Raw genomic sequence first — 27,919 nt, forward strand, 5'->3', positions numbered from 1 at the left:
AAACAAAGGATACACTGCGAAATAGTTGGTGAACTTTCGTGTGGTTTAACAGTTAAATTGATACAATTAGTATGTAAAACGCCGTTTTGTAGCTAAGTAGAACACTTTGGAGGCTGTTTCCAGTAATAACGTCCTTTAAATCATCTTTTTCCATTGAACTTTTAGCACTAGAAATGGCAACGAAGGCGCAACGATGCACTTTATGTGGCACGCTTGAAACAACAGAATGGTACATGCTGAATGAAAATTCGGTTTGTTCCGATTGCCATGATATCCAGTTAAACCCTCCCCTAGAACCGTTGGACATGGAACGATCTCCCGAACGGTCGTTGGTGGAAAATATAGAACAGCAGGAACTGGACGAGCTAACCGAAACCGATGTAGAGTCATCAGCAGAACATACAATGCCAGATTGCATGGTAACTCCGAAGAAAATGGATGTAAAGAAACCATCCACCGATGAACAACTCGACGTAGAACTAAGCGCGGATTTAAACAGCATAGAGGAACAGGAAGAAATGCATGACGGTATTACTGCCCTTAGCATGTATTCGCCCCGACGTTTGCGACACCGTGTTTGTCCGGTGCGGGAACCGTCGCGAGAGCCGGTGCGGAAGGGTTCCAAGAAGAACGGACGTACCTACCAAGGCCCAAAAGCCAAGTCGAGGCGCACACTCATGAAAAAGGTGCCTGCTAAATCTCCCCGTGAGACAGCATCGACTAAAACCGTTTCGAAGCTGCTGGATGAAAACACCTGGTACCAGATCGGTGACATTGTATCGATGGTCGATACAAAGGACAATACCTATTACGCTCAAATTCGTAGCTTAATGGTGGACGCGTACAATGAGAAGAGCGCAGTATTGACTTGGCTGCTGCCAACCACGGTTAGTCCACCGCCAAACGAAATGTTCGATCCGGCAACGTATTTGTCCGGGCCGGAGGAGTATATACCACGGCGGCTTACGTACATGAAGTTTGTCATGCACGCCCCTAGTAATTACTATCTGGATCGCAACAACCCGTATCCGCGTCCTGAATGTTATGGACCTTCAAATACAACGCAGTCCGAGAATCGTAACTACGTGTGGACCAGCATGAACCGTGATAGGTAATATTTACTGAAGCAGTTAGGTAGCAATATTCATTATTCGCATGATTGATATAGGCAATTAGAAGCTTTAAGTAAAAAGTATCAATGGAGATTTATTCGAAATTAGTAGCCGGTAAAATATAATTAACAAACGCGTTCTGGCGCATATCGAAGCGAATGTTTAATGCCTGCTCATGTCGTATATTCGCCGTCATTACGATATCATAAAAATTGATAGTTTCAAACAGTGCGGCAAGTTTCTTCGTATCCACTCGACAGCTGGCCTCGGATAGATTCGTAGGTTGTTCGTGCGGCTCCTGGTCGGTTGGTTTCCGCGCTGGAACACACTTGAGATTTCGATAATAGCTCGCCACAGTAACCACTTCGGTTTCGACCACAAGCGACAGTTCGTCGCTGAGCGTGGCGTACAATGTAACTGTTGGAGCAAGGTTTTTCTTCTTATCCAGCAACATGCGCAACGATTTCGCCGATGGCATAGCGATGGACAGATCGTACTCAATCTCGAGCGGGATCTCGTACTGATTCCACTCGCTGCGCGGTACGACCGTGATCGGTATGGCATGCTGTATCTTTGGCGTCAGAACGTCCTGGTCGTTACTGATGGTAGCGGACATTTCCACCGCTAGACAGGGCATGCTGGTTTTGATGAGCTTTAGCTTGATGTAATCAACCGCATTGTTTCGTACGTAGGAAAGCGCTCGCAGGAAGCTGTTTGCCAGGCAGGTCATGTAGATTTGGTTATGCTCACTGTCGATACCGTCCATTGTGTACTCGGAAAAGAAACCATCCCGCAGGGAGGCATTGATATCGCACCACAGGTATTGTCCATCGTACGCTTCGGATTCGATCTGTAGAAGCAGCTTCTTCGGTTGTATATTGATGATTAGATTCTTCTCCATGCGAGAAAAGGTGCTGATCACGTTGAGAAATTCTTTGATGTTAATACCATCGCTAATAACTGCGCGGAACTTCATTTTTTCAAAAAGCCAAAATCGACCTTCATTACTGAAACCGTTTGCGTTGGCTTTTGTAAACAACGGCTATTGTCGCCGGCTTCCGTTGACGTTCGGATCAGCAACAATGGTCAAGGTATATAGAAGCCTCGAACGACCTGTGTCCAATGAACAGAAACAGCAGTTTGGAGACTTTTTAAACATTGATATTGCTTTCGATTGATTGTGTAAAAAAGCATGTTAGTGTGAATTTTAAAAACTCCACTTCATTATTTTCATCTAAAAGCAGTACAATCTCAATATACAAATTTTAGTTGGTAGCAACGCATGACATTTCCACGGTAACATTATTTCCCACATCCATGGATCTTTTGTGATAGCCATTTGTCTGATCTGGACATCTAGTGTCGTGTTTTAGATATTTGGCCATTGTAGTTTATTAGTCCCGAACCTTGCTCAGTTGGCATCTTGGCCATTGGGATTATGCTTCACCAAATTCTGCGTCTCCAGACTCTTGGTTGTCTGGTTTGATAAAATTTGCTCTATATAAACAGAGAAGTAAACAATAGAGCACAACAACAACAACAACTGCTCATGAAACAGTATGGGTATGATACCCAAATTAGTATAGGTCATCCGGTACGGGGAATACTAATCCAGTATATACTTAAAAATATGAATTTAGTATTTGTCTGCCACTCGTATACTAAACTAGTATAACCCAGCATAATTTAATAGTTTACCGTATACTAAATTAGTACATCTGCGAATGCTGAAATAGTATAACGTATTCTAAAATGGTTTAACGTGTACTAAATTAGTATATCCCTGGTATACCAAATTAGTATATTTTAGTATACGTCTTACAAAATTAATATTTGTCTAGTAAAGCAGATTTATGCTTTGATGGGCTGGTATACCAGTATACTAATACTGTAGTATACCGATACCTTCACATTCATCAGACGTTGCATAGTGTGCGATTATCTCATTGCTTGTGGTTTGTGGCCTAGCAGGACATCACGATAAACCTAATGTGATGATATCCTACAACCGAATTAGATACACTACTGACCAGAGTCTCAAGAACTACAATTGCAGCGAATCAAGCAGTAAACCAGCATCTTAAATACCTATATCATATAAGATGCTTTAAAACATGGTATCCTTTTCTATACTGCTTTCTTTGTGGGTTCAATGGTCATTTCTAGTCTTCCTAGTAACCCTGTTAGAAAACGCGTGATACCTAAGGACAACAATTAAAAACATTCTCAAATTGCGCGTCTGTGCACGTCGACACGTGTAAAAAACATCTCATCATCTGGAACGTTGAAGAGAACAGAGAACGCATCCAGCGCTTGCTACCACGTGTATTCTCCCGTCCGTTCGCTCCAGTATAAAACTTTCTCTTTTATCTAATAGCTATTATTTGAAGTGCGTGATAGTGTTACCTTCATGGGTAAACGTAAAAAGAGAGAGGTACTTCGTCCCTCTCTCTCTCAAACCCATCGGAGCTTGCTCCAAAAAAACCGAAAGAAACACCTGCGAGAGAGAATAACAATGTTCCTGATGATGCTGATAAGGATGATGACCTTGTACCGGTGAACTACAGGAGAAGAGTTCACAGTGTAACGGTAAATGCTGCTTCAACCGATGAAACATTACCTGCAGCAGCAGCCGTGGTTATGAAACAACCTTCTGTAAATCAACTTAAGGTTGATCTCAAACATATTCCCGGCGAGGAAAATCAATGCGTCGGAATAGGAGTCAAAGTGTTCGTAAAATCAGTGGAGGATTTCGAACAACTATTCAAATACATAGAAGGGAAAAAGGATGCGGAGTTTTATTCGCATGATATTATGATTAAAGAATGCGGATTAGGATTAGGATGCGGAGTTTTATTCATGATATTGATTAAAGAAAAACCGTTCAAGGCTGTCCTACGCGGATTACCGCTAGTAGACGGTAAAGAAATCATGGAGGAGCTGCGGGAACGCTATGCCATGAAACCGATTGAAGTTTTTCGCATTAAGCGAAGAAATGAGGAAACGTTGGCCTACTCTACATGCCTGTATCTAGTGCAGTATGAGAGAGGCACTTGTATACAAGAAGGGCTCAAGGAGGCCCGTACGCTAAACTCCATTAGGGTACGCAAAAATGAAGCAAAAATGTCCAAATTGTGCTGATGAGCACGATCTTGCGCAGTGCCAGGCTGCCAAAGAAGCTGTACGGTGCGCCAATTGTGGCGCAAATCATATGGCCAATGACCCCGAGTGTCCGCAAAGAGCGAAATATCGCCTTATTCGGCGCGTCTGCTAAACAGCGGGTTAATATGCGCGTTACTCCTACCCAGCCCAAAGCGCTATACAATCCTTCAACGTTCCCGCCGTTGAATAAAAAAGGCTGACAGAACTACCCCGGCAAAACCGACATGGGAGGTATGCTTGGTCCGTTATTGTACGTTCTGTACACAGCAGATGTGCCGTTTCTGCCCTGCGATGGACAGCTGTTTCTGTTCGCAGATGACACTGAGTTGAGGAGCAGGGCTCAGCGCTGCCTTGATAAATACCTCAAATATGCATCATATTGGAAGATTAAAACCAATATAACCAAGACACTTGGTTATGGCTTCCACATCGTTATAAGGTCAAACTTCTAAATCCTCTTCCAAGGAGCAGAGTGAATGTGAGAGTGAAATACTTGGGCCTGCTGATTGATCGCAAGATGATCCTTCGTGAGCATGTGCAGAGCATCTTGAACAAAGGTCACTTCCTTAGAGCCTGTATCCTTTGATCAATCGTAGGTCCAAGCTTTCGCTCCAGCATATGCTGGCACTTTTTAAACAAATTTTTGTACCAATGGTGACGTATGCAGTGTCCGTGTGGGGGTCTTGTGCATAAACCCACAGAAGGAGTGTCCAGATCATGCTCAACAAAGTGCTGCGCATGATTTTGAACGTAAGCAGATACACAAGTTGTGTCCATATGTATGATAAAGCTGGCGTCGTGCCTTTGAATGCATTAATAAGAAATATTAATAGTTTATTAAAAAACAAATGTTTGCATTCTCCCTATGAACACATTCGTAGTATAGGAGATTTCATTAGAGATTAGCTTAGTTTTAAGTAGAATAATGTTCTTAAATTAGGTTGTATATAGGTAGTTAGTTGGTATAGGTAGTTAGTATAAGATTATTTTCTTTAGGCATATCATGCGAATAAAACTCCGCATCCTGTTTTCCTTCCAGGTATTTGAATAGTTGTTCGAAATCCTCCACTGATTTCACGAACACTTTGACTCCTATTCCGACGCATTGATATTCCACGCCGGGAATATGTTTGAGATCAACCTTAAGTTCATTTACAGAAGGTTGTTTCACAACCACGGCTGCTGCTGCAGGTAATGTTTCATCGGTTGAAGCAGCATTTACCGTTACACTGTGAACTCTTCTGCTGTAGTTCACCGGTACAAGGTCATCATCCTAATCAGCATCATCAGGAACATTGTTATTCTCTCTCGCAGGTGTTTCTTTCGGTTTTTTTGGAGCAAGCTCCCATGGGTTTGAGAGAGAGGAACGAAGTACCTCTCTCTTTTTACGTTTACCCATGAAGGTAACACTATCACGCACTTCAAATAATAGATATTAGATAAAAAAGAAAGTTTTATACTGGAGCGAACGGACGGGAGAATACACGTGGTAGCAAGCGCTGGATGCGTTCTCTGTTCTCTTCAAAGTTCCAGATGATGAGATGTTTTTTACACGTGTCGACGTCCACAGACGCGCAATTTGAGAATGTTTTTAATTGTTGTCCTTGGGTATCACCCGTTTTCTAACCGGATTCTTCACAAGTTATTCAAAAAGATTTTAATTTTGGTCGGCGATACGGTTCCCCCATCCTGTGCCACCGGGCCGCCCCAAAGCTTCCATGTGTCAAGTGAGCGCAGGACTCACTATCCTGATTATGAAGGAAGAAGGAAATGAAGGAAGACTAGAAATGTCCATTGATTTGACCCACTAAGAAAGCAGCATAGAAAAGGATACCATGTTTTAAAGCATCTTTTATTATATAGGTATTTAAGATGCTGGTTTACTGCTTGATTCGCTGCAGTTGTAGTTCTTGAGACTCGGGTCAGTAGTGTATCTAATTCGGTAGTAGGATATCATCACATTAGGTTTATCGTGATGTCCTGCTAGGCCACAAACCACAACTGGACACTACAACTGGATTTGCTTTACTACACAAATACTATTTTTGTAAGACGTATACTAAAATATACTAATTTGTAATACCAGGGATATACTAATTTAGTACAGGTTATACTATTTTAGAATACGTTATACTATTTCAGCTTTCGAAGATATACTAATTTAGAATACGGCAAACTATTTAATTATGCTGGGTTATACTAATTTAGTATACGAGTGGCAGCAAAATACTAAATTAATATTTTTAAGTATATACTGGATTAGTATTCCCCGTACCGGATGACCCATACTAATTTGGGTATCATACCCATACTGTTTCATGAGCAGTTGTTGTTGTCGTTGTGCTCTATTGTTTACTTCTCTGTTTATGTAGAGCAAATTTTATCAAACCAAGACCACCAAGAGTCTGGAGACGCAGAATTTTGTGGAGCATAATCCCAATGGCCAAGATGCCATCAAATGCGAATAGGCAAAATACGTAATATTACCATAAACTTTAGGAAAACATCCTTTGAATAAAAGGCTCGGTTAAATCATAGTCAACAATCGTCAGTTCAAATCATACCAGCCAAGAGAACTGGCTGCCATCATTTTCTTGATCATTGTACTTCACCGGATATTTCGGGTTTGTAATTGTAGAATTGTTGCCGTCAATGTATGGAGTTTTTACGAGACGAGAAGATTTTTGTAGGTAAATATTTTTTTTTTGCAGATCGTCTGTGCTTCAATAATCCATTACACATACTGAGCGGAAAATCAAGAGATCCAGGCCTGCGCGTTCTGAGCGTTTTTAAATTTATCAAATCAATTGGGAAGAAATCTTTTTTTAAACATCTTTGAGTTTACGTACACAATGGAATTCTGTGGCATAGTTCTGTAACCCGGCCGATTAGCTAGTATGAATGTAAAATGTATTTGTTATCGAACACATTTCTGATTGGAGCTTATTAGACAATTATGGAAAGTCTCCACACTTGATGTGCTCGTTAATGCTACTTGGGCCCGGAATATTTTTTGGCCACCATTGATAGGTCATATCCAGCAACCTCGGTAAAAAGGGTCTCGCCTTGGACTGAAACAAGGTTAGACCATGTAGAACCATTTGCAAAAAGATAGAAAGAGAGGCATAACAAATTGGCAGCTGTCAAACAGTGTCAGTAGGTTCAAGTTTCATGGATTTTTAACCCTGTTATGAACTGTGGTGTGAAAAATATTTGTTTTGCCTCTTGGTACGTAGCAAATCTGGTCGTTCACAAGGCATTATAATTAATTTTGCTTGAAAACCCAATTCCACGAGCGTGTAGTTGGGTAGAAATATGGTCGACCAACTGTCAAACAGTTGAACGTGACAAGGATGCAAGAGACGACAGCTGGCCCACCTTTTCCGTAAGCACCTCGATTGCTGGTCTCACACATTCCGTGAACGGCATCGAGTTGGAAGTGCGTTTCGTTATCTTGCATCGGAAGTGATCAATCACAGTAGTGGTGTGCTGAGTCAGCGTTGGAAAGAAAACTATCGGTTTCCATCGTGTGTTTCCACCGAGTTTCGTACGTTTTCCTCACGGTGCAGAGCGCATTGCTCGACGTCTTTTTTTCGTTTTTTCCCCGGAGAAAATCAACCGCTTGTCGCGAATGTCCCGTGATGTTGTGCATCGGCTAACAACTCTACGCGACAAAGAGCAGAAAAGGTTCGCGTTGCAGCGCTGATTGTAGCATTAATTGAGTTTGCCGTGTTTAATGTACCCGCGGTGTCTGTGTGTGAGTGTGTGTTTGTGTGCTGTGTTGGCTGTGTATTTCGGTGTGACCCAGGAAAACAGTCGTCCAGGAAGTTCTAGCAACCCGTCTACGACATTGGGCCGTAAAATTGGTGCCTAATGAAAATGGATGAAAGAAAGGAGAATGTCGAGTGAATCATCAACTTCCAAACAAGCCGTGTATACGGGGGCTGGCACATACACACGGAACCGCACTGACATCCAGGCGCGGACATTATTGTTATTATTACGCCCCGTGATAGTGTCTCCGCCGCCGTGTCACGTATAGCGCGGGCGCTGACGAGAATGCGTATCGAGAGAAAACCTCCCTCCGCTGCGGCTTACAAAGTTCCGATTCTGACCTAGAACCTTTGGACACAAACGCTCCAAGCACCCGGTCCAAAGGGGTTGGGGGGCTGTTTTGCTGCCTGGAAAGCACACATCAACAATGCGAAGAGAATTGCTACCGTAACATGTCGAGGGCCACTTTCTAGAGAACAGCGTGACCCAAAGATTCGGGTCCCCGAGCGTCCCCGAAATCCGTCGTGATTGTTCCGCGTCAAATGCTTTGATTGATCGATCGGTCTGGTGGCGATCTGGTGGAAGGGTGGAGGGAAGTTCTTTCTCTTTTGGCAAATCGTCCCATCACGACACACAGATAGTGCCACATTCGTCTCATTCTTCGCTTCCTTTCACAGTTCACCTTCGCTGGAAAAAACAGGACCAAAAATAAGAATTATGATAATTATCCCACGCTCCGCGACTTGCTTTGGCATGCCATTTTTGTCCGGGTCTTCGGAGCGCCAGTTTGCGAATCAAACCAATTGAACTCGTCTTGGGTCGACCCACTGTCAAGGCAACGGGAGTTGCGATACAAGCAAACGGACCAGACATATGCAACACGGTCGATTTATTTATTTTTTTTGCGTGCTTATCTAAAGGCCGCTGCCTGTTGGCAATGGGACACCAGAAGCGGGAAGGGTTGGCCGGGCTACCCACAACAACACGGGTGAACTGATTTGATGCTTTTGTCACTGGTGTGTGGTTGTTATCTGCGGCAGTAGTGCCCATCGGACATCCGTATCTTGTCCGTGTGTGTACACGTACCCGTACACGTGTACGCAGAATCGTCTTGCGGGCACATGAGTACACAGAACACAATTGTGCGATACGACATTTCGATCCGGTTCCGGTATGGGCTGGCATGTGGACAGGGAATTTGAGAAGGTTCTAAATTTGAGGTGACACCATACCGCGGTTCCGCTGTGGTATAGTTTTAGGGAACTGTGCTTGGGGAATTAAAGGGGGCGATGCAATGGGGCTATGTGCTTGTGCGATACATAACAGGGAAGAAGCATTCATATCGTGTGCAAAATATGTGCCGGATTTGGAGAAAAATAATTAACATCAGGAAGTTGTACATTCGTGAGAAACTGCAATGAATGTTTAGTACCGCCAACTTATTTCGCGTCCAAGTGAGGTCATCTTCGTCGATTGTTTCTGATGCTTAAACATTAAAAAGGTAAGCGAAAGTTACAATTATTACTTTCATTTTATTCGGTATCATTGCAGAACATCAGATTCTTATGAATTTCTTTCTTGAACCCCCAAGCTCTTAAAGTTCTCAATGTAATAATTGTTTAATCCATGAAATAATTTGCATTAGGAACTCCACTTTTATTCAATATAGCGCTAAGAAATGCGTTGCGTTGCTTCAATCAATTTTTTCTTCTTTTTCTTCATTGGCACAACAACCTGAAGAGGTCTAGGTTTGCCATTCCTGACGGTCTTTGACTTTATTTACCCGTGGCCGGATAGTCAAGCCCTGCGTACAGAGGATAGGTCCTGATGCGATGGGATGTTGGACCTGCCCTGTCGTGTGAAGACCGGCTCCGCTACCAATACACCACTAGTCTGACCCCAATTAAAATCTATTCCATCAGGGACTAAACTAACCGTCAATGACATGTGACGTTTGACTTATGAGGTTTAAAATTGGGGGATTCTAACGGAGTACATGGAAGAATCCCTTCGAATTTCCTTAAGAATATAAGAAGGTACTGATGCCACGTTTCTACATCTGAGCATAAAACAAATCCTCAAACAACAGACATTTGAAAGACATTCTGAAGGTGCCGGAAGCTTCCTCATAGTTAAAATAACTAAAAATTAAAGTTGTGGTAGAGTCATGCAATACTCTCACTGCCTCTCATTGTTCTTCTGTCCCAAAACTGTCTTTGTTGCGTTTTGGAATTTTGAATCGAAGTAACCATACGAAAATGTAAGATTGTAAATCGCAGTAAAATAGTTTAAGGAAGCTATGATTTTTTTTTAAATGGCTATATAAGCGGGAGCAATTGTTCAATAAAGAAGTTTTTGTAAATCGGTTGAAGTAGAAACAGCGAAAAGTGAAGGTTTCTTTTATCAGAGCTCTGGTTTTCGGCACCTTACCCCCTTCTGTCTGAATAGGCTCCCCAAGCATTGGATAAGGAGCAGCTAGCGGGAAGGTCTGGTAAGCGGGACGCAATCACCACCTCTGCTTCACCGGGAAAACTCCGTTACCGTCGCACAGAGGCTTCAGCAAAAGGATCAGTCCTTCGCGTGGTCTGCCGAAGAAGCTCGGCGTGTAACAGTCTTAAAAGACATTGTGAGGATGTGTACAATAGCTATTTTACATGAATTATTTGTTGAACATTCTCAGTATAATTGAAGAGTTCTATCAATCGAGTTGTTGTTAGGAGAAATTGTTTGTTATCTGAAAAGATTATCTTAGTCGGTGTTAAGCTATCTCATGATCTTTTCTCTTTGGCAATCTGTCTTATCTTAACCGGCGATGAGAAGAGACTGAAGCTATAACTAAAATAAGCAGCAGACTTTGTCTATAGGTGGGATAGAGTGGAATATTTAAGGATGGTAGACATTTTTTCCATATCGTTATGTTCGATATGCTCCCGATTTTCCAACGTCTACATCCTATGCATACTATAAAACTAATCATTTGAAGACTATTCTACAATCAGAGTCATTCAACTTGTTCAGTCCGTAAAGTGTTGATAAATTTGCGGATTGGGACCTTGCAGCTATTAATGCTGAACGATCGAAATGTTGTAATTCAATCAATAATTCCACATTTTATCTCTCTTTAAAAGTGCGACAGAAATTCATGGCTCTGTCATCTTTAGGTATTTTCAAACTCGTTGCGAGCTTTCATTGATGTACCATTTATCAGTTAGCGTAGTGTCACTCCATTAATTAAGTATTAATTAGGTCTAATGCGTATATTTCCCAGTGTACTCGGTGAATGAAAATGACTAATCGGCTGAAAGGACTGTGGGGCTGAGGCCCATTTTTTTCCTCCCCAAAAGAGCTTAAGCATCACACAGCGAGCGCATAATGATGGCGACGATAGTGCGTTCGCATGGATCATTTAAATCAACCCAAATTGATCGGCTAGCTTTCGCCATCAGTTGTGCTGCTCCGTTGACAACCGAGCGCGCAGGGTGGGTGGCATTGTGGGGATGATGAATTGGAAAAACTTTACACATGTACACAAATTTCCTGTGAATGTAGGGACAGAGTTGGGGCTTTCCCAGTATTTCACCATAATTAAGCAAGCACTTCGGGCTGTGGTGTGGCACACAGGGCGGCGGGACTTTGTAATGGTTGAAGGTACGTGCCGTGTTTTGCACAAACTTTATTCCACACTCGAAAATCGTAGGCTGATTCTGCTGATTCGGTGCGTCTATTTCATGCAAGGATAAAGTTACTAATTACCGCACGATACAACAAAACAACGGATCAAAGCATAAATTGCGGTTTATGCGTACCGGTAGCGCGCTTACGCCCCACCCCACCTCGTCGATGAGGCGTTATTGCAGAACATGAATCCGTGCATGTTTATTTTGATGTGAAACGGTTAACGTTCATAAGTCCTTCGTGCCCGAATCCTACGTGTAAAGGGCTACTGGAACACACAAATACTTACAATGCTAGTGATGTGCACCATGATTCAGAATGAATGTATGATTTAAATCTTTCTAGGGAGTGAGTTAGTTAACAATCTCCAAGAAGAGCATTAATAATTCATTCGCGGTTTAACTCTTCGTAGCGACCTTAAACTCATGAGATGAATCGAGTGAGTTAACTCAAGATTTAACTCACAACGGTGATCTTCAACTTACGATTCAAACTCTTGGGTGATCTTCAACTCACGTTTGAAATCATGAGTTAATTCTTCTGTGAGTTAATTAACTCGGGGTTTAACACGATAACCCATTAACATCGATTTAAATCCTTCATGAGATGTTTAACTCATGAGTGAGTGATTCTATCCATACGTAACATTGCTGTTAGTGAGTTATTGTGTGAAATGATTTAATCCGGGAGTTGAAGGTCGCCGCGAAGAGTTAAATCCCGAGTTAACTCACGCAAGAGTTAAAATATGATTCATATCGTCCATTAACATCACGATTTAAATAATGAGTTAGAAGGTCGCTTGAAATTCTTTGAAATCTTTATGAGTGGGTTGAGTGAGTTAAATCTTTATCCTAACTCTTCAACTTGGATTTAAATCCTCTGAAGGAATTATACTTCCCCATCTCTACCGGTCACCATAAGCGAATGCAACAAATGTTTGGCCCCTTTTTTTGTAAGCTTTGAAGCCCGTAAAGTACGGCAAATTGCAAGCATTCACTCATTTGTTTTGCTGTTTCACAGCTGCAGAAGGGTTCCCTTTTTTGGCTTCTTCCATGAAGTTCCAGCTTCCATTAGGCAGGTTCGCATGTTTTTTTTTCTTCCTCCTCTGCGTTCCAGGCACAGTAAGACAGCAGCAACGAAAAAGAAGAAAAAAAACCTTCCTCTGACCTGATTCTGGACGTTTGAGTTTGGTAGACAAAATTACTGCCAAATTTCCACTCAGAACGAACGTCGAACAAAGTGTTACGAGCACTTGGCACGAGGGTGGCAGAGTTCCCCAAAAATCGGGGGGAAATAAAATAAATAATCCGTTTCCCTTCCAAAATCCGTAGTCATTGGTGAAGCTGACAGGCCAACGCCCCCGTTCAGGTACTGGTATTGCGCCGGGAGAGCGGGGATTAGCCAAACAGTTTCATCGTCTCGTCCATATCGGGGGCGCTCGGGGATGGCGTTCGTTATCCGTTGTGAGGGGGGGATATGCTTTTTTTTTGTTGGCCACTCCACGATGCGTCGGGAGCGATGCCGGGTGATGCTGCTGGCAATGATGGTCAATTTGTTGCAAGGCAATCAATGTTTCCGTTTTAGCTACCACTTGGACGCGATCCAATCCGCACAACCGCACTGGAATGGGTGAGAAAAGCGTTCGGCAGGGGGTGGAGGTTGTGTTCTATTTGTAAAATTATTACAACCAACCCATTTTCCCGCGTGGCCGGGCGGACGGACGCGGGGTTGTGGCCATAGTGCAGCGCAACCCCGCACATCGCATTTAGCAGCCATAGCGCTCGGGACAGAAGCGATCGAAAATGTTCGGTGTTGTTCCGTAGGGTTCTTATTGTATACGAAACCACCGTTTTTTTTTGGAAAGTGTTTATTTTTAACAGCCATCATCCAGTTGGCCATCCTCCAGCGCGAATGCGTCTGCACTTGAGGCGCAGTGGGTTGAGATTCTGGGTCGATCCTGGTTTGGAGGGGAATTAATCCGAATTACGAGAGTGCAATTGAAGTGGGGAAGCACCGCCAACAGCAAACGGACGGACGAGTGGACGAGCGTTTACGCTGATGGCAAAGTCGTGGCACTATAAGTAACTTTAGTTTCTGGGGGTTTTGTGTAGCTATATCGTATTTTTAATATGTTAAAAATAGATTCATAGTTGGATTTATGTTTTTATTCCCAAATTAAAATATATGTGTAAATTAAAATTCCCAAACGGAAGCTAACGAGCAATGTCCAGCTGTCAAACTAACGTAATTTGTGTGACAATCAAGATGAAGATTAAACCATTTTGATACTTTAAGTTTGTATCAATTAACCTTAATAATTAATCAATTAGCATAAAAATAGTCATAACTCATGAAAATTTCATCACTGGAATTGTTCACTGTATACTACTGTACTGTGCTGAACAATATTTTGACAGTTCAAGATCATCTTCTCAATGTTCAATGAGCAGTTCGAACATGAACAAACAGTAAAAATGTTTAGCGAACTAATCTTCCATACGATTTGACGTTTCTTGCACAATGTTCAGTGCCTGTGGACCACCGGGTAATACTAGTTGAAAGCTTCTGTCAACCTGAAAGCTTCTGTCAAAGTGAGAAATAAGTAAACAAATGTTTGGTCGTTTGATTTAAACTTTTTCCTACGTTTTATTCTTCAAATTATTAAAGCCAAAGTCTCCTCTTAATTCAGGAAACATAAAGTTTTGGCATTCGGATTGGACAAGACACTTCAACCGAGTCGTAAGCTCTGAACGTGAGTCAACCAGCTCCATGTGTCAAAAGTCAAAATTTTTATCAAACGTTTGAGCACCGTAATAGGTCTGCTAGTCAGATTCCCTTCTTCATTTCATTAACTTTAATATTAAAAAGTAATTTTTTCGTGGCGTATCATGCTCCATATCCTTTAGAAAGATATTCTAAACACATATCAGTGTGCGCAGAACGTAAACATTTATGGCAGACCTAGCGTCAACACCTTTTCGGATGATTAATTCCGAATGATTTTAGTTCGCTCGGGTCCACGGGATGGTGCTGTTTGTTGGTGTGGCGTTGCTGCGCTGACACATAGCATCGAGAGCAACAGCAATCGACCGCAGGTGCATCTTGGCAAGCTGCCCAGCTTTTACACGATTTTCAACGCACCTTCAGCATCGTAGCATCGTTAGGTGTGTGGTATTTGTGGAGCTTCAACCCACTGGATGTGTATTCCCCTCACGTTCGAACACAGCCGACATCAGGTCCGTTTCGGTACAAATCGTAACATGTCCCGGTTTGGACAGTTTACAAACTCGCGTTCGCCCTGTCCCTTTTTTACGCGATCTTCCACCGCATCGGTGATGTGTGGCTGTATTGAGTGCCACTTTCGTTTTCGTTTCGAACCATTGCTTCGCCGAACAGCACATTGGATCGATTGGCCCGCTCTGGCTGTTGATTGAGTTGTGTCCTTCGGTGACGATGTGTCATTTGATTTACAGCGATCTATTGCTCGAGCAGGCAAAGCACACCGCTGTTTACCTATTCGCGTGTGTAACAAGTGCATTGGGTGTTGGGAGTTGAAGTTGAATTGTGCGTGGACTAGACTTTTTTTAAATAGCTGGGCTTCAACTTCAACTTCAACTTCAAACGCAGCTATGTTTCAAGTTCATGTCCCCGTTTATGCGAGCGCCAAAAAAGGTAATCGTAGCGACTTAACTAATTCCATTTGTTGAACCAGATACCGCTCAACGCGTGTGTCGGATTGGGCTTATTCTTGTTCAAGCTTGTAGGGAAAGCAAACGGTACAGATGTTTAATGATGTGATTTTTTGTTGTTGTGAACATAAATAAGGACGGCCTAATTGATGCGGCATTGAAATATTTTGCTTTAGGAACAAACCAAATAATACGGTTCGTAACATTATAGTTCTTAAGCTTCAGCTTTCTGACATAAATCATCATTATTTCCATTGTTCACTTAGTGCACGCCAACTTTTTGTGGGTGTACGGTGGTAAAGTGACTGTAGATGACGATATTTAGTCGATTTACGATGACCGAATGGCTATTTAAACCCTGTATTATCAAGTCATTTACATACGTTGACACATCAGAGCGTGGGGTTGAAAGAATTTGGATTATTTGGATGAATCTGAATCTCTTTTTCAAAGATTGATGAATCCTCAAAGAGCTATGAATCATAGACGACCTGCATGGAATTTTCCCCCTCCTTTCCACAGTTGCCAAAAATGGGCCCCGACTGTCATTTCTCTTAAGACCTCAGAAGGCGCGATCCAGCACTGTCGATTCCTGATCTGATTCGATTCACTTCGATCGATTCGCTTATGAATGATTCTTCTCAAAAGAATTACAGTCAAGTCTCTCTAACCTGCAAGCTGCAGTGGGCGGCTATCTTAGAGAGACTTGCAGGAAAAGGAGATAAACACACTTGAATGACACTATGTATGACAAAAGTCCTCAACTATACTCTGTAAACGCAGCCATCACGAGCTGTCACTGGCAAACACCAAAACACGGCTCCTTTGTTGTACAAACAGTATGTGCATCTTAGAGAATGCCATTTTAGGGAGACTTTGCAACTTTGACAGATATAACATGTTTTGTGAATGAAGCCACTGCCAAAATTTTCATCTTAGAGAGACTTGCTATTTTTACTCTTCGACAAGCACTCATTGGGCTCAGACGTGGTTTCGCGATCCGAAATTCGAGCTATTGAACATTTTGATACATTACGGTACATTTCGGTACAAGAGTGGAGCAGCTCGAGTCGTATCACCTGGCGATTTATTCCTCCTCGTGCTCCGCATTTCGGTGGACTGTGGGAAGCAGCGGTACGTTCAATGAAGCTTCATCTTAAACGTGTACTTGGAGACACATCGCTGACGTACGAGGACATGACGACTTTGCTGACTGAAATAGAGGGATGTTTGAATTCGCGACCGATCACGCCGTTTAGATCCGATCAAGATGAAAGGGAAACTACTGATGCAAACCCTATGGACACTGAAGGAGCCTAATGGAAGAACGTGGTCGTGGGATGCAGAACTACCAGAGAAGATCCAATCAGAGTACAGTGTATTCTCCGGCAAGTTGAACCTGTTGGATGGCATTGTCGTTCCACGGTACCCGAAGTTGGGCACCAATTGGCAATATCACATTTTTTGTGATGCTTCCGAGCGAGGCTACGGTGCGTGTGTCTACATTCGAAGCGGCTCAGTTACGAAAGGATTCAATATCAGTTTGATCATATCAAAGTCGAAGGTGGCACCGTTATCGAAAAAACTGGTGATCGCGAGGTTGGAGTTGTGCGGAGCACTTTTGGCGAGTCGGTTGTATCAGTTCATTCGTAATGCACAACTGCAAGAAGCACCATGTTTCATCTGGACGGATTCGATGACCACTTGGCACTGGATAAATGGGTCCCCGCATACCTGGAAGACGTTTGTGGCCAATAGAGTAGCTAAGATCCAGACCCTGACAAAGCATTGCGTTTGGCGACATGTGCCTGGGTTGCAGAAATCATCTGGATCACAACCTCGTGACACGAGGTCAGCTGGATTCTGCAACCCAGGCACATGTCGCCAAACGCAATGCTTTGTCAGGGTCTGGATCTTAGCTACTCTATTGGCCACAAACGTCTTCCAGGTATGCGGGGACCCATTTATCCAGTGAATTCGGTACAATTTTGTCTCCAACCTCGCGATCACCAGTTTTTTCGATAACGGTGCCACCTTCGACTTTGATATGATCAAACTGATATTGAATCCTTTCGTAACTGAGCCGCTTCGAATGTAGACACACGCACCGTAGCCTCGCTCGGAAGCATCACAAAAAATGTGATATTGCCAATTGGTGCCCAACTTCGGGTACCGTGGAACGACAATGCCATCCAACAGGTTCAACTTGCCGGAGAATACACTGTACTCTGATTGGATCTTCTCTGGTAGTTCTGCATCCCACGACCACGTTCTTCCATTAGGCTCCTTCAGTGTCCATAGGGTTTGCATCAGTAGTTTCCCTTTCATCTTGATCGGATCTAAAAATCCAAGAGGATCATACATCTTGGCCAGGTTGCTCAGCACGTTCCGTTTCGTAATCGGCTTGGATGTATCTATAACCGGTACCCGAATGCTGAAGACATCGAGGTTTGGCTTCCACACCAGTCCTAACGTGCCAACACCTGCTCCTTCAATATTCACTTCTTCGCTCACAGCTAGGTCTTCTTTCGGAACATCTTTCAAGGCATTTGCCGCATTCGAAGCCCATTTTCGAATTCTGAAGCCAGCGCTACCAAGCATCTCAACCAGCTGACTCCGAATCTGTTGAACTTCTTCTTCTGTATCAGCACCACTAAGAAGATCGTCGACGTAAAAGTCGTTGTACCAACACATAGCCTTCGGATGGCTTTCTTCGTGATCTTCGAATATTTTCCGCAATGTTCGAATGGCCAAATAAGGAGCGCAGGCCGTTCCGTACGTTATGGTGTTCAATTGGAAAGTTGAGACGTTTTCCGACCCTTCTTTGCGCCAGAGGATGCATTGTAGATTTCTGTCTGCCGGTGACACTAGAACCTGCCTGTACATTTTTTCCACATCGGCAACAACCCCTATTCTTCTCATCCTAAAACGAAGAAGAATTGATACAATATCATCTTGTAGCTGCGGACCGTTAAGAAGGATGTCATTCAATGATGTTCCCGTGCTGGTCTTATGCGAGGCATCAAATACCACGCGGCACTTTGTAGTTGTGCTCGCTTGTTTCAACACCGCATGATGAGGTAGATAATAACGACTTCCCTCCATATGCTCCTTTTCAGCGGATGAAACTTCGGTCATGTGACCCAGTCGAAGGTATTCTTCCATGAACTCGCTATATTGCTCCTTGAGTCTGTTGTCTCGTGCCAAACGCCTTTCTATTGATGCAAATCGTTTTACGGCACCTTGCATGGAATCACCTAGCCTTTCCTCGTACTGAGGTATCTTGGGGAGTTCGACTACATAACGTCCAGTTTTCTCTCGTGTGGTCGTGTGTAGATACCACTGTTCCATAGCTTCCTCTTCGCTGGACTGAACTCTTTCCTCCGGTATGTTTTCGAGCATTACTAGTTGTTCCATGGCTGCATTTAGATTTTCTTCCGATAATACGCAATTAGCTAGTGTAACCGAAGACTCGATGGAACCCTTACATACTTCACGTCCACTAATTACCAAGCCAAGTTTCGTTTCTAAAAGCATGGGTAGATGTGGTGTCAATCTTAGTTGTCCTTGTTGTAACAACTCTCCGAATATTTCTGCACCAATCAGTAGGTCTATCTTCTCTGGCTGGTTGAACCCTGGATCTGCTAGCGGCAAGTCTTCTGGAATTTTCCACCCTTTGATATCGATGTATTGCGCTGGGAATCTCGCCGTAACCTTCGGAAGCACCAAACACTCCAAACACGCTGCATACGATGAGTTACGAGATTTAACGTCTACCGACACCAAGGTTTCCACGTTGAACACTGCCGCTCCAACACCAGAAAGTGGTCTCTGCACCCGCCTTTTCTTCAGCCTTAACTGTTGCGCCACTGCTTCCGAGATGAAGTTACACTGCGAACCTTGGTCGAGCAGTGCTCTTACAGGAACTTCTACTCCCCAGGAGTTACTAATTAGTACTTGCACTGTAGACAGCCACACCATACCTTTCTTGGAATCACCTCGGGCCATGGCATTGATCATGGTGACTTGCTCCTTGCCCCTTGTCAATCGACCTTCTTGATGGATACCGTGGCTATTACCGTTCAGCTGTGATTCCGATGGTTTTCTGCACATTAAAACGTGATGTCGTCCCTTGCAAATCTTGCATCTTTCTCTGCTTCTGCAAAACCGAGCACGATGGTTTCCCTTTAAACAGTTGAAGCACAAGGTGTCCGATGCTATAACTCGCTGTCGCTCATCTAGAGACATTTCCTCGAACTTCGAACAACTTGCCAAGGGGTGATTTTCGCTACATAGTGAACACCTAGCCATATTTTCTCCTCGAGCTTCTGCCGTACATGCCATTGCGACCGCTTGTGAACCTCTCGGCTGACTGATACGCCCAAGTGCCTTTCCAGATAGTTTACCTGGAAGACTAGAAGACACATTATTAGAAGTTGCACTTTTCGTATTACTTGCCGATTTCGTGGTGATAACTCTGATACTATGACTCGAAACGTTGTTGAACATCTTCGTCTGCTTCTCGAGGAATTCTATCATCATCTTGTACTTGTCTTCCGTCGCATCGGCTGACGCCCTCTCCCACTCCAGCAACTGCTGCTTATCCAGCTTCAGCATGGTCAATGCGACCAGTGGTGTATCCCAGTGAGTGATTGGTTCCTTAAGACGTTCCATTCCTCTAACCAGACGCTTGATCTCGTTAACAACACGCGTAAGCTCTGATACGCTATCCGACGTCATCGGCTCCAGGTGCACTAACGCCTTGAAGTACTCTCGCCTGGTCACCTTGGAATTATCATAGCGATCCGTTAGGGCCTTCCATGTGCTGGCATAATTGCCGTCGATCAACTGCACATGGTCAAACTGCTGCGCTGCTTCCCCCTTCAGTGACGCTAACAAATACTGGAGCTTTAACACGTCAGACAAATCGGCGACATCATGCACCATCGATGTAAACCTGTCTTTGTAAGTGAGCCATTGCGTTATTTCACCACTGAATGTCGGTAATTCCATCTTTGGCAATCTCACTCGCGACGCTCCGTGTAAAGTTTGCGACAAGGTACTGTTCTCACCGAATCGGACACTCGTGTCCAGACGTGTAATATTCTCCTCGGCCATTTTGTTGTTCAAAAAACCCTTCACTTGGTAGTACTGCTGGTAGAATAACTCACGATCAATTCGCAATTGCTCCGAATCACAATCATCATTCTCGACCAGAAGCTTATCTCGAGCCACTTCAAACGCCAACTTTGCATCTTCTAAACCTTGTAACCGTGTCTCTATTTCTACACTATGCACTAATGCATCGTACTTCGTGATGAAATTAACGAAACCTTGTATAATACTCGCTCGATCGTTGTAAGTACGCGTTAGCTGTTGCAGAATCTTTTTTTCCTTGGTCGCCATTTTATTTTTTACAATTTGCGCGCCTTCTAGCAGCGATGGTGTGATGTCGTAAAAATTACGCTATCGGCACTCACTAGCGATCTCCTTATTGAGTTACACCTTACTGAGTTACCCGTGCCGCGCGGTAAACTAACACTGATGTCCAACTGCTTAGCAACACTATTGGCACCTGCTAAAAACGAGTAGCTCACGCGAGTTATGCTACGTACACTGATTACCGACGCTATCACTCAGCACGATAGTAGTTGTAACTAGTTGAAAGTTCAACGGTCGATCTTAGTGGCGTCACCTTGGTCATTCACCCGATCGTGATCCTCCACTGTTGCACTTACGATTCCATGACGGTTCGAACCGATAAAATTACACGAACCTCACTTTGCAGACCGTGGATAGCGCACAGAATGTTCCAATACGATGCGATACGATCAACCTTTACACACCAACACACTGCCAACTTACACGAAAAACTAGCCCAAGCACGATAGCGTCGCTGGCACGCACTCAATCACACTGTCCACGTTATTGTGTGTCCCGCAGAATTTCGATTCCTTATCTGTGACACTCGATTCCGTATGGTAGCGAGCAATAACCGCAGTTAACACTTTCACCTAAACTGCTCAAACACGAAATACTCAGGCCAAATATTCTTGGCGCCTATAGTGTAACTCGCTCGCGAGACGCCTTCGACAGTACTGCCATATCCAACAACGGCTACAGACGTTCGCGAAACTTTCCGAAATAACCACTCTTACAAATTCAATACAATTCTTCAATATCAAATTATCCGGTTCGAAGGACCATGTTCAATAGCTCGAATTTCGGATCGCGAAACCACGTCTGAGCCCAATGAGTGCTTGTCGAAGAGTCCTCTTTATTAATCCTTTTTATGATTTTTCGTTTGTCACTAATACTATTAGCTGCTATAATTCATGCCATAATTCCCAATTGGCAAATCCTAAACAGAGAGCCTTGACTGTATTATGCACAACACTATTAATAACCAGTGTATATCAAAAAGATTTCAAAATTTAATTAATGAATCAAAATGTCTAACACTTTATCCTATTTTGGTAGACAATTAGACCGTCTGGAACTTATGAGAGTAACTTAAAAAATATGATTTTATTTGGTTTTTTTTCTCATTTTTTTATTTAAATCCTGCTGCCGTTTGTAGGCTTTCAGTCTGTTGCCTTAATAAGGATGGCTAATTATTTCTTTTGTAATGAAAATTTATATGATAAAATAGCTGAGCGATGTCAGTTAGATATTTCTAATGTTAATATTTCAAATCAACTGTTATCAAGTTCTTCGTATGTCAATTTATAACGAATTACGTTTATATTTCGAGTGGAGTTAATCACATATTTTGAATTCCTTGGTTTGATGTATCTCAAATAATTAAATACAGAGGTTAGGCTAAATGTTATTGTTCCTGTATGGCACGTAATCTTAAAGATTAATAATCGAAGACTTCTAACAGGAGTCAACAATTCAAAGGCGACGCTACCTTAGCGAAACCCATCTGACAGCCTTATGTTCTTGGTCGTCTAGTATTCACTTTTATGGAGCTTAATTTACTTTAGCTATCATTTTTATGATTCTAAACGAATTAACATATAATTGGCCCAAAACTTGCTGCGTTTCTCAAACCATTCAATTCCAATTCAACTTTTCACCGTTTGTGTGTTGCATGACGCTCGTACGGCAACCCTGTTCCCTAACGCGCGCAATACATTTCCATTCATTGCGTGTCTGCCACATTCAGAATTTATGTGCTTATCTCGCCTACCCGATGGGGGGAAGAAGGTTCGATATGCGTAAGAAGCAAAATAAAGTTTTTAGCCTGTGCGCGGGCGGGAGGTTAGCGAATGGGTTTTGGCTGCTTTTCATTGTTGTGTGTACCTTACTTTTGGGCGCGCACCCGCCCCCTGGATGGAAGAAGCACTGCGGTACTCTCAGGAACATTCGTGCACAATTCTAAATGCGAACGCGCCACAAGCAGCAGCAGCGTGAGAATGCGATGAAAGTAAATGGGGTACTGCCAATGGGTGATCCGCAAATAGCGTTGTGTATTCATTCCAGGGTGTTGTTTGTCGTTGTTATTATTACTGCCAAATAATGTTCGTTTCCTTTATTTTTTTGGCGCAGTTTTTTTGCGACTCTGTGCGCGCGTAATAAAGTTCTTCTTGATCTTGATCGCCTTTAAAGCTATCCTTACGTGGCGTGTGTTTGGCGTGAAAGGTAATGAACATGGAGAAACCTAGTTTAGGTAGATGGATTAATGCTTTTGTATGATACAATACTACATTAAGCGGTGATGTATTATATATGTTGTGCGTTAGCCTTAATTTATGCAAAACTTCACAAGTGCGTAGCCATTTGCCGCCCGCGCTACACTGTGTGCTTAGTATGGTTCGCTGTGTAGCATATTTGGAACCATTTTGCCCGTTTGATATTTAATCTGGCGAAATTAACTTGTTTAGTGTCGACGTTCGGTTTGGAAAATCGAGAAAGAAAATTCCTTGGAATGAAAAAAAAACAAACACGATCGTACCATCTACACGATATCCTTTTCGTATCGACACGACGAGGTCTGGTCGAAACCTCTCTTTGGGTAATTTTTTTTTTCCTCCTCTTCTTCTCGATTTGCCTTTCCCGAGGCCGCCGGTGCGATGATTCGATTTGCCGCTGGAGAAATGATGAGAAAGCACTTTAAAACTCAATTTGCGGTATGCTTTTCGTGGAAAATTGTATAGCGGAGCTGGTATTTTTTTATTATTTGTTGCTTCCTGCCATGTTCTGTGCCTCTGACAGTTCGGACGTAGATGTATGGATTTGTATCTAGTTAGAAAAGTGGAAAGTTGTGGCATTTTGGGTTTTCGTGTGTGTTAGTGACGGTTGGTATCTCTTGTGATGTTGGTTTCGTTTTTTTCTACAAATTCACCAGCGTCCGATTACCGCTTCTGCTGGTTTGGCGTTGAACAATTTCATTCCGGTTGTGACTCCGTCCTTTTCTCAGGGTGGCTACTCAGCCGGGAATTTCGTCGACGACCGGGAAAACCCGCGGAAAAAAATGGGTATTTCTCCAAAAAGCTGGGAACATTTTATTTTGTGTAATACCTTTTTGTTATGGCCACAGTGCACCATTTGCAATGCATTTTCAATCAACATGGTTTTTTTTTTATTATTCCTAATCAACGACCAATCAACGCACCATCATCTTTGTCATTAACGTATCGTATGGATTATTTCGCTGATGCAACCCATTTTCCAAGCTTCTGGATTTTGCCCATGGATTTTGAACGTTGGCAAATCGCAACTTGCGTCACTTTTAATGCTTCCGCCATCTTTTGTTTTTCGTTGCTCCTGGATGGTTCTTGCCCTTGAGGTCAAAATCACTACTCTTAAATACTCTTAAACCACTTCTCACATGTTTTCACAGATGGAGCATATATGCCATAAACCTCCAACAGCAAATGATGTGCTTTGACAGGCTTTTTTCTGCAAATGAAAACACAAAAGCAGCAAATGCCGCAAATGCTCATAATTTGGAACGAAACTCGACATATTGTATATGATACACTATAAAGACACTTCGTTTTTGGCGGAGGAAGGAGACAGATATATGTTGAAGCCTAATGTCATACGGCAAAAATATGACATATATGACATCTGTCAAACAGATCCAACCCTCCCGACAATTTGAGAGAGAATCCCATACAAAATTTTCGCTGTATTCTCGCCTTATTCTGGCTTTATTGGGAGAGAGAGAATAAGGCCAAATGAACAAGGGGTGGGAGACGTCATTCATCCCGTGGTTCATTTTTCTGCTTCATTTTTCGGATGGTTTAATGATGCGCACAATGATTACAACACATTCGCAGATTTTTTTTACATTTTCACAAATGTTATATTTATCACTTTTTATTTTAATTCACTGATATTACACGCACACATAAATTTCACCTTAATTAATTAAACACTTTTTTCGCCATACCGTGAAGTCTACAGCAGGCCTGCTATGTTGACATTTGTTGTTTCGGTGATGATTTTTTCCTCCAGGTTTTCGTGAAAATATCGAGACAAAACTGTAATTTAAAACAAAATTAATGAAAAGCGAGTACTCCATTAGCGTATTACACAAATTTACTTACTTTTTATGAAGATTTAACACAAAATTTCTTCATTTTATCGATGGCTTCACCTCGTACATCCCTCACTCCCGGAAGATGACACACAACTGAACACACTCGGCGGTGACACCAAATGTGTGTGTGTGTAGCGAGAAGAGGGAGAACGAGCATTTTTTAATCACGGAGTGACAAAGGCGGCATGCTAAATGAGTTACTTTGCCGGGAGGGAATGAATATGAACCGCAAGGTGTATACATTTAGAAGATGAGTTTTTATTGCGTTGGCTGGGTACCATTTTGGTGGATAAAATCATATGAATAGCAACTTTCCGTGCAAAAGAGCAGGCACTCGATGTACAGTTCTCCAAAGGGTTTAGCTAGCATGCTTTTCATCTTCTTTCATCACACAACAAGGTTCTAAAGCCGGATTTTTTAATGTAAAAGCTAAAACAATCACCGATGCCGAGCTTACAAACATCAACATTCTACCAATATCGCAAGCTGATACAGGGATCGTTGTCAAAGCGGCAATTGAAGCGACTGATACCTGTGACAAAATGTCTCAACAGTTGATGTTGCAATTTAAGAACGATTGCGAAGCCTACTATGTTGCATTATTAAAGGAAATTTGTGACAGCTCGTCATTAAGTTTTAAACACCACCGTTATTATAACGAATTTGCTTGATGTCTCTTTCATACGGTTGGAGTTATGCCCGGATTACATGGTCTAAAGAGATCAAGAAGCGGGTTCTGTGGCTTACGAAGTTCGTGAAGAATTCACAAAGGCAATTCAAATTTCCAGCATACAGTCATCGCTAGCTGGCCGCAAGCAACATGAATATAGGCTTGATTCATGCCGGTTTAAAGCTCTTGCAGATTCAGGAAAGGATTTCTTGGAATTAATGATTTTATTTGAAAAAAAATCCCGATTCTATCACATGGCCACCGCAACACTGGAGCGAGGTTTTTCTATAAATAAAGGTGTGCCTGGTTGTTAACTTAATCGAAGAAAATTTAGTGGCACAAGGACGCTGTTTTGAACGCTGGTGGTGTTTTAGCTGTCAATATCAATATATCTCTGATCCAGTACGCCCGAAACGCCTACAGATGCTACCTTGAGTGCCTGGAGCAGAAGAAAAAGGAAAAAAAGGGATAAAAATATGAAGAAAGGACAACGAACCAAACAGTCAATAAAAAAAACAAATCGGTGTTACTAGATAAAGAAAATGAAAATTTGGACAAAGTATGCTGTCTCTGCCGTGCTTGATTGTTAATCAAATGTTTTGTTCATTGTTGTACTAAAATTTCGCTATTGATCTAAAATTCATTTGTAATTACAATCTTTAATAATTCAACCCTGATTTGAGTGGCCACCCTGTCTTCTGCTCACCGTCGTCCGCCCTTTCGTCCGGGCACCCGGGATGTTCATTCAATTCGACCTTGGGCTGTGAACAGTGGCCGGATGTTTGTGCAAAAGTAAAATTTAATATGCGATCTCGTTACGCACGGCAAAATTCCAGAATGTTTCAAACAATGTTGATAACCACAGGCAACACTGTGAAATGTGTTGAAATGGGCGTACCGTTGTGGGTTTTAATAAAAATGAAACATAGTTGTGGAGTTTGCCTTCGGTTCCCGATAAAACAAGATGTGCATTAGGAGATTTGATTTTTATTTAGCGAAAATTGGCGAAGAAGTTATTTTCGTCGGTTGCTAAATTGATAGTCGAAGTAGAATGCAAATATTTTCAAAAAATCCAAATGAAAGCTTTTTTATTTTGTCACAAAAAGAGGCTTATAAGTTATACCAAGAACAAAATCGTGTTACTTTCATCTGAATGAAATAACAAAAGAAAAACTTGACCGTGCTTGAAAAGTCTTCCAGTGGAAAAGCCCGTAATGTTGTGACTGCGTTCTATTTCAATGAACTGTCACACGTCTTTGACCACAGATGGTGTTTGCGAAGTGCGAACACAGTGCGAAGTCGGGAATGAAAAGTTATTGTAGAATTGTCGCTAGGAAGTGCAAGGTGATCTTCACTTTTGTTTATTGCAACATGGTGTGTTTTAATATTACTTTATTTTGTTGATTGTTTATAACTGTGTAATTATGTTCTTCGTTGCAATTATTTTGTTTGGAGAAAGGTCCGAATTCCCAACGAAAAACATAGTTTTTTACAATGTTTGGCCTAGAGACCTCAATTACTCGTTAAAATATTCAAATTTAAAGTGTAATTTCACGAACTCTGTTGGTTTAAAGAGTTTCTTTTGTTCAATTATCAGGTCATGCAGGAGATATTGTTTGATAATCTGGAACCCTCGACTAATATCCGTATTGATAAGAAGCAGAGATCTTCAGCCCAGTTTTTAATTTGTAAGATCCTTTATAGTAATAACTCCTTGGTAATGGATGGTTACGAGAAGGATGGTTTCAAACGATTATGAATTACTGTTCGGAATCGCACCGGTGTACTTATAACTATTCCTGATTGTTTTAAAGTACTCTTCACTACCGCAAAAAATTCACCATCCATTAGAACAAATTTCCAATTTTCTATAAGTGTAAGCTTTGCTTTTTATGCACCAATCAATCATACCATCATTATACATATAAACAAGTATTCTTATTCTATTTCTATCACTTATCATGCGTATCGCGTATCTTTGGTGACTCCGTTTCTACTGGATTTGTAGAGCGGGGGTAATATTCTAGGATGTTCTTTTTTCTAGCCACAAAACCCACGCAGAAAATAAATATCCTGTTCGCCTCACATTCTGCCACGAAATCCCAAGGCTAATATAAAAAGTTGATAAGGATTAAAATCGTACGTTATTATATAATATAACGCTATATTACAATTAAACGTTCGCAAAAGTGTAATTATGTAAAAAGTAAAAGAAAGTACGAGATTTAGAGGATGTACTTATTTAAAAGTATTTAATTGAGCTATCCGCACCATACTGTGTCAT

At 42.2% G+C, this 27,919-nt stretch overlaps 3 protein-coding genes across 3 annotated transcripts; 1 reads left to right on the forward strand and 2 right to left on the reverse strand.

The window, feature by feature from the left end:
• Positions 1 to 1,260, forward strand: LOC128299549 (uncharacterized). Its single transcript, XM_053035548.1, has 2 exons — positions 1 to 69; positions 166 to 1,260. Exon 2 carries the CDS (start codon positions 174 to 176, stop codon positions 1,113 to 1,115), a length of 942 nt encoding a protein of 313 aa, XP_052891508.1. The 5' UTR covers positions 1 to 69; positions 166 to 173; the 3' UTR covers positions 1,116 to 1,260.
• On the reverse strand, positions 1,193 to 2,129 carry LOC128299550 (checkpoint protein HUS1). The gene has a single exon (XM_053035549.1). It carries the CDS (start codon positions 2,086 to 2,088, stop codon positions 1,207 to 1,209), a length of 882 nt encoding a protein of 293 aa, XP_052891509.1. The 5' UTR covers positions 2,089 to 2,129; the 3' UTR covers positions 1,193 to 1,206.
• A 12,080-nt stretch (positions 2,130 to 14,209) lies between these two features.
• LOC128299186 (uncharacterized) lies at positions 14,210 to 20,818 on the reverse strand. The gene is made up of 4 exons (XM_053035069.1): positions 19,871 to 20,818; positions 19,705 to 19,818; positions 17,412 to 19,498; positions 14,210 to 14,306 (listed from the first exon to the last, which is right to left on the reverse strand). The coding sequence occupies exons 1-4, from the start codon at positions 20,816 to 20,818 to the stop codon at positions 14,210 to 14,212; spliced, it is 3,246 nt and encodes a 1,081-aa protein (XP_052891029.1).
• Between the last annotated feature and the right edge of the window lie 7,101 nt (positions 20,819 to 27,919).

Source organism: Anopheles moucheti, chromosome 2, assembly GCF_943734755.1.
Source record: "Anopheles moucheti chromosome 2, idAnoMoucSN_F20_07, whole genome shotgun sequence".
In the NCBI taxonomy this organism is placed as follows: domain Eukaryota; kingdom Metazoa; phylum Arthropoda; class Insecta; order Diptera; family Culicidae; genus Anopheles; species Anopheles moucheti.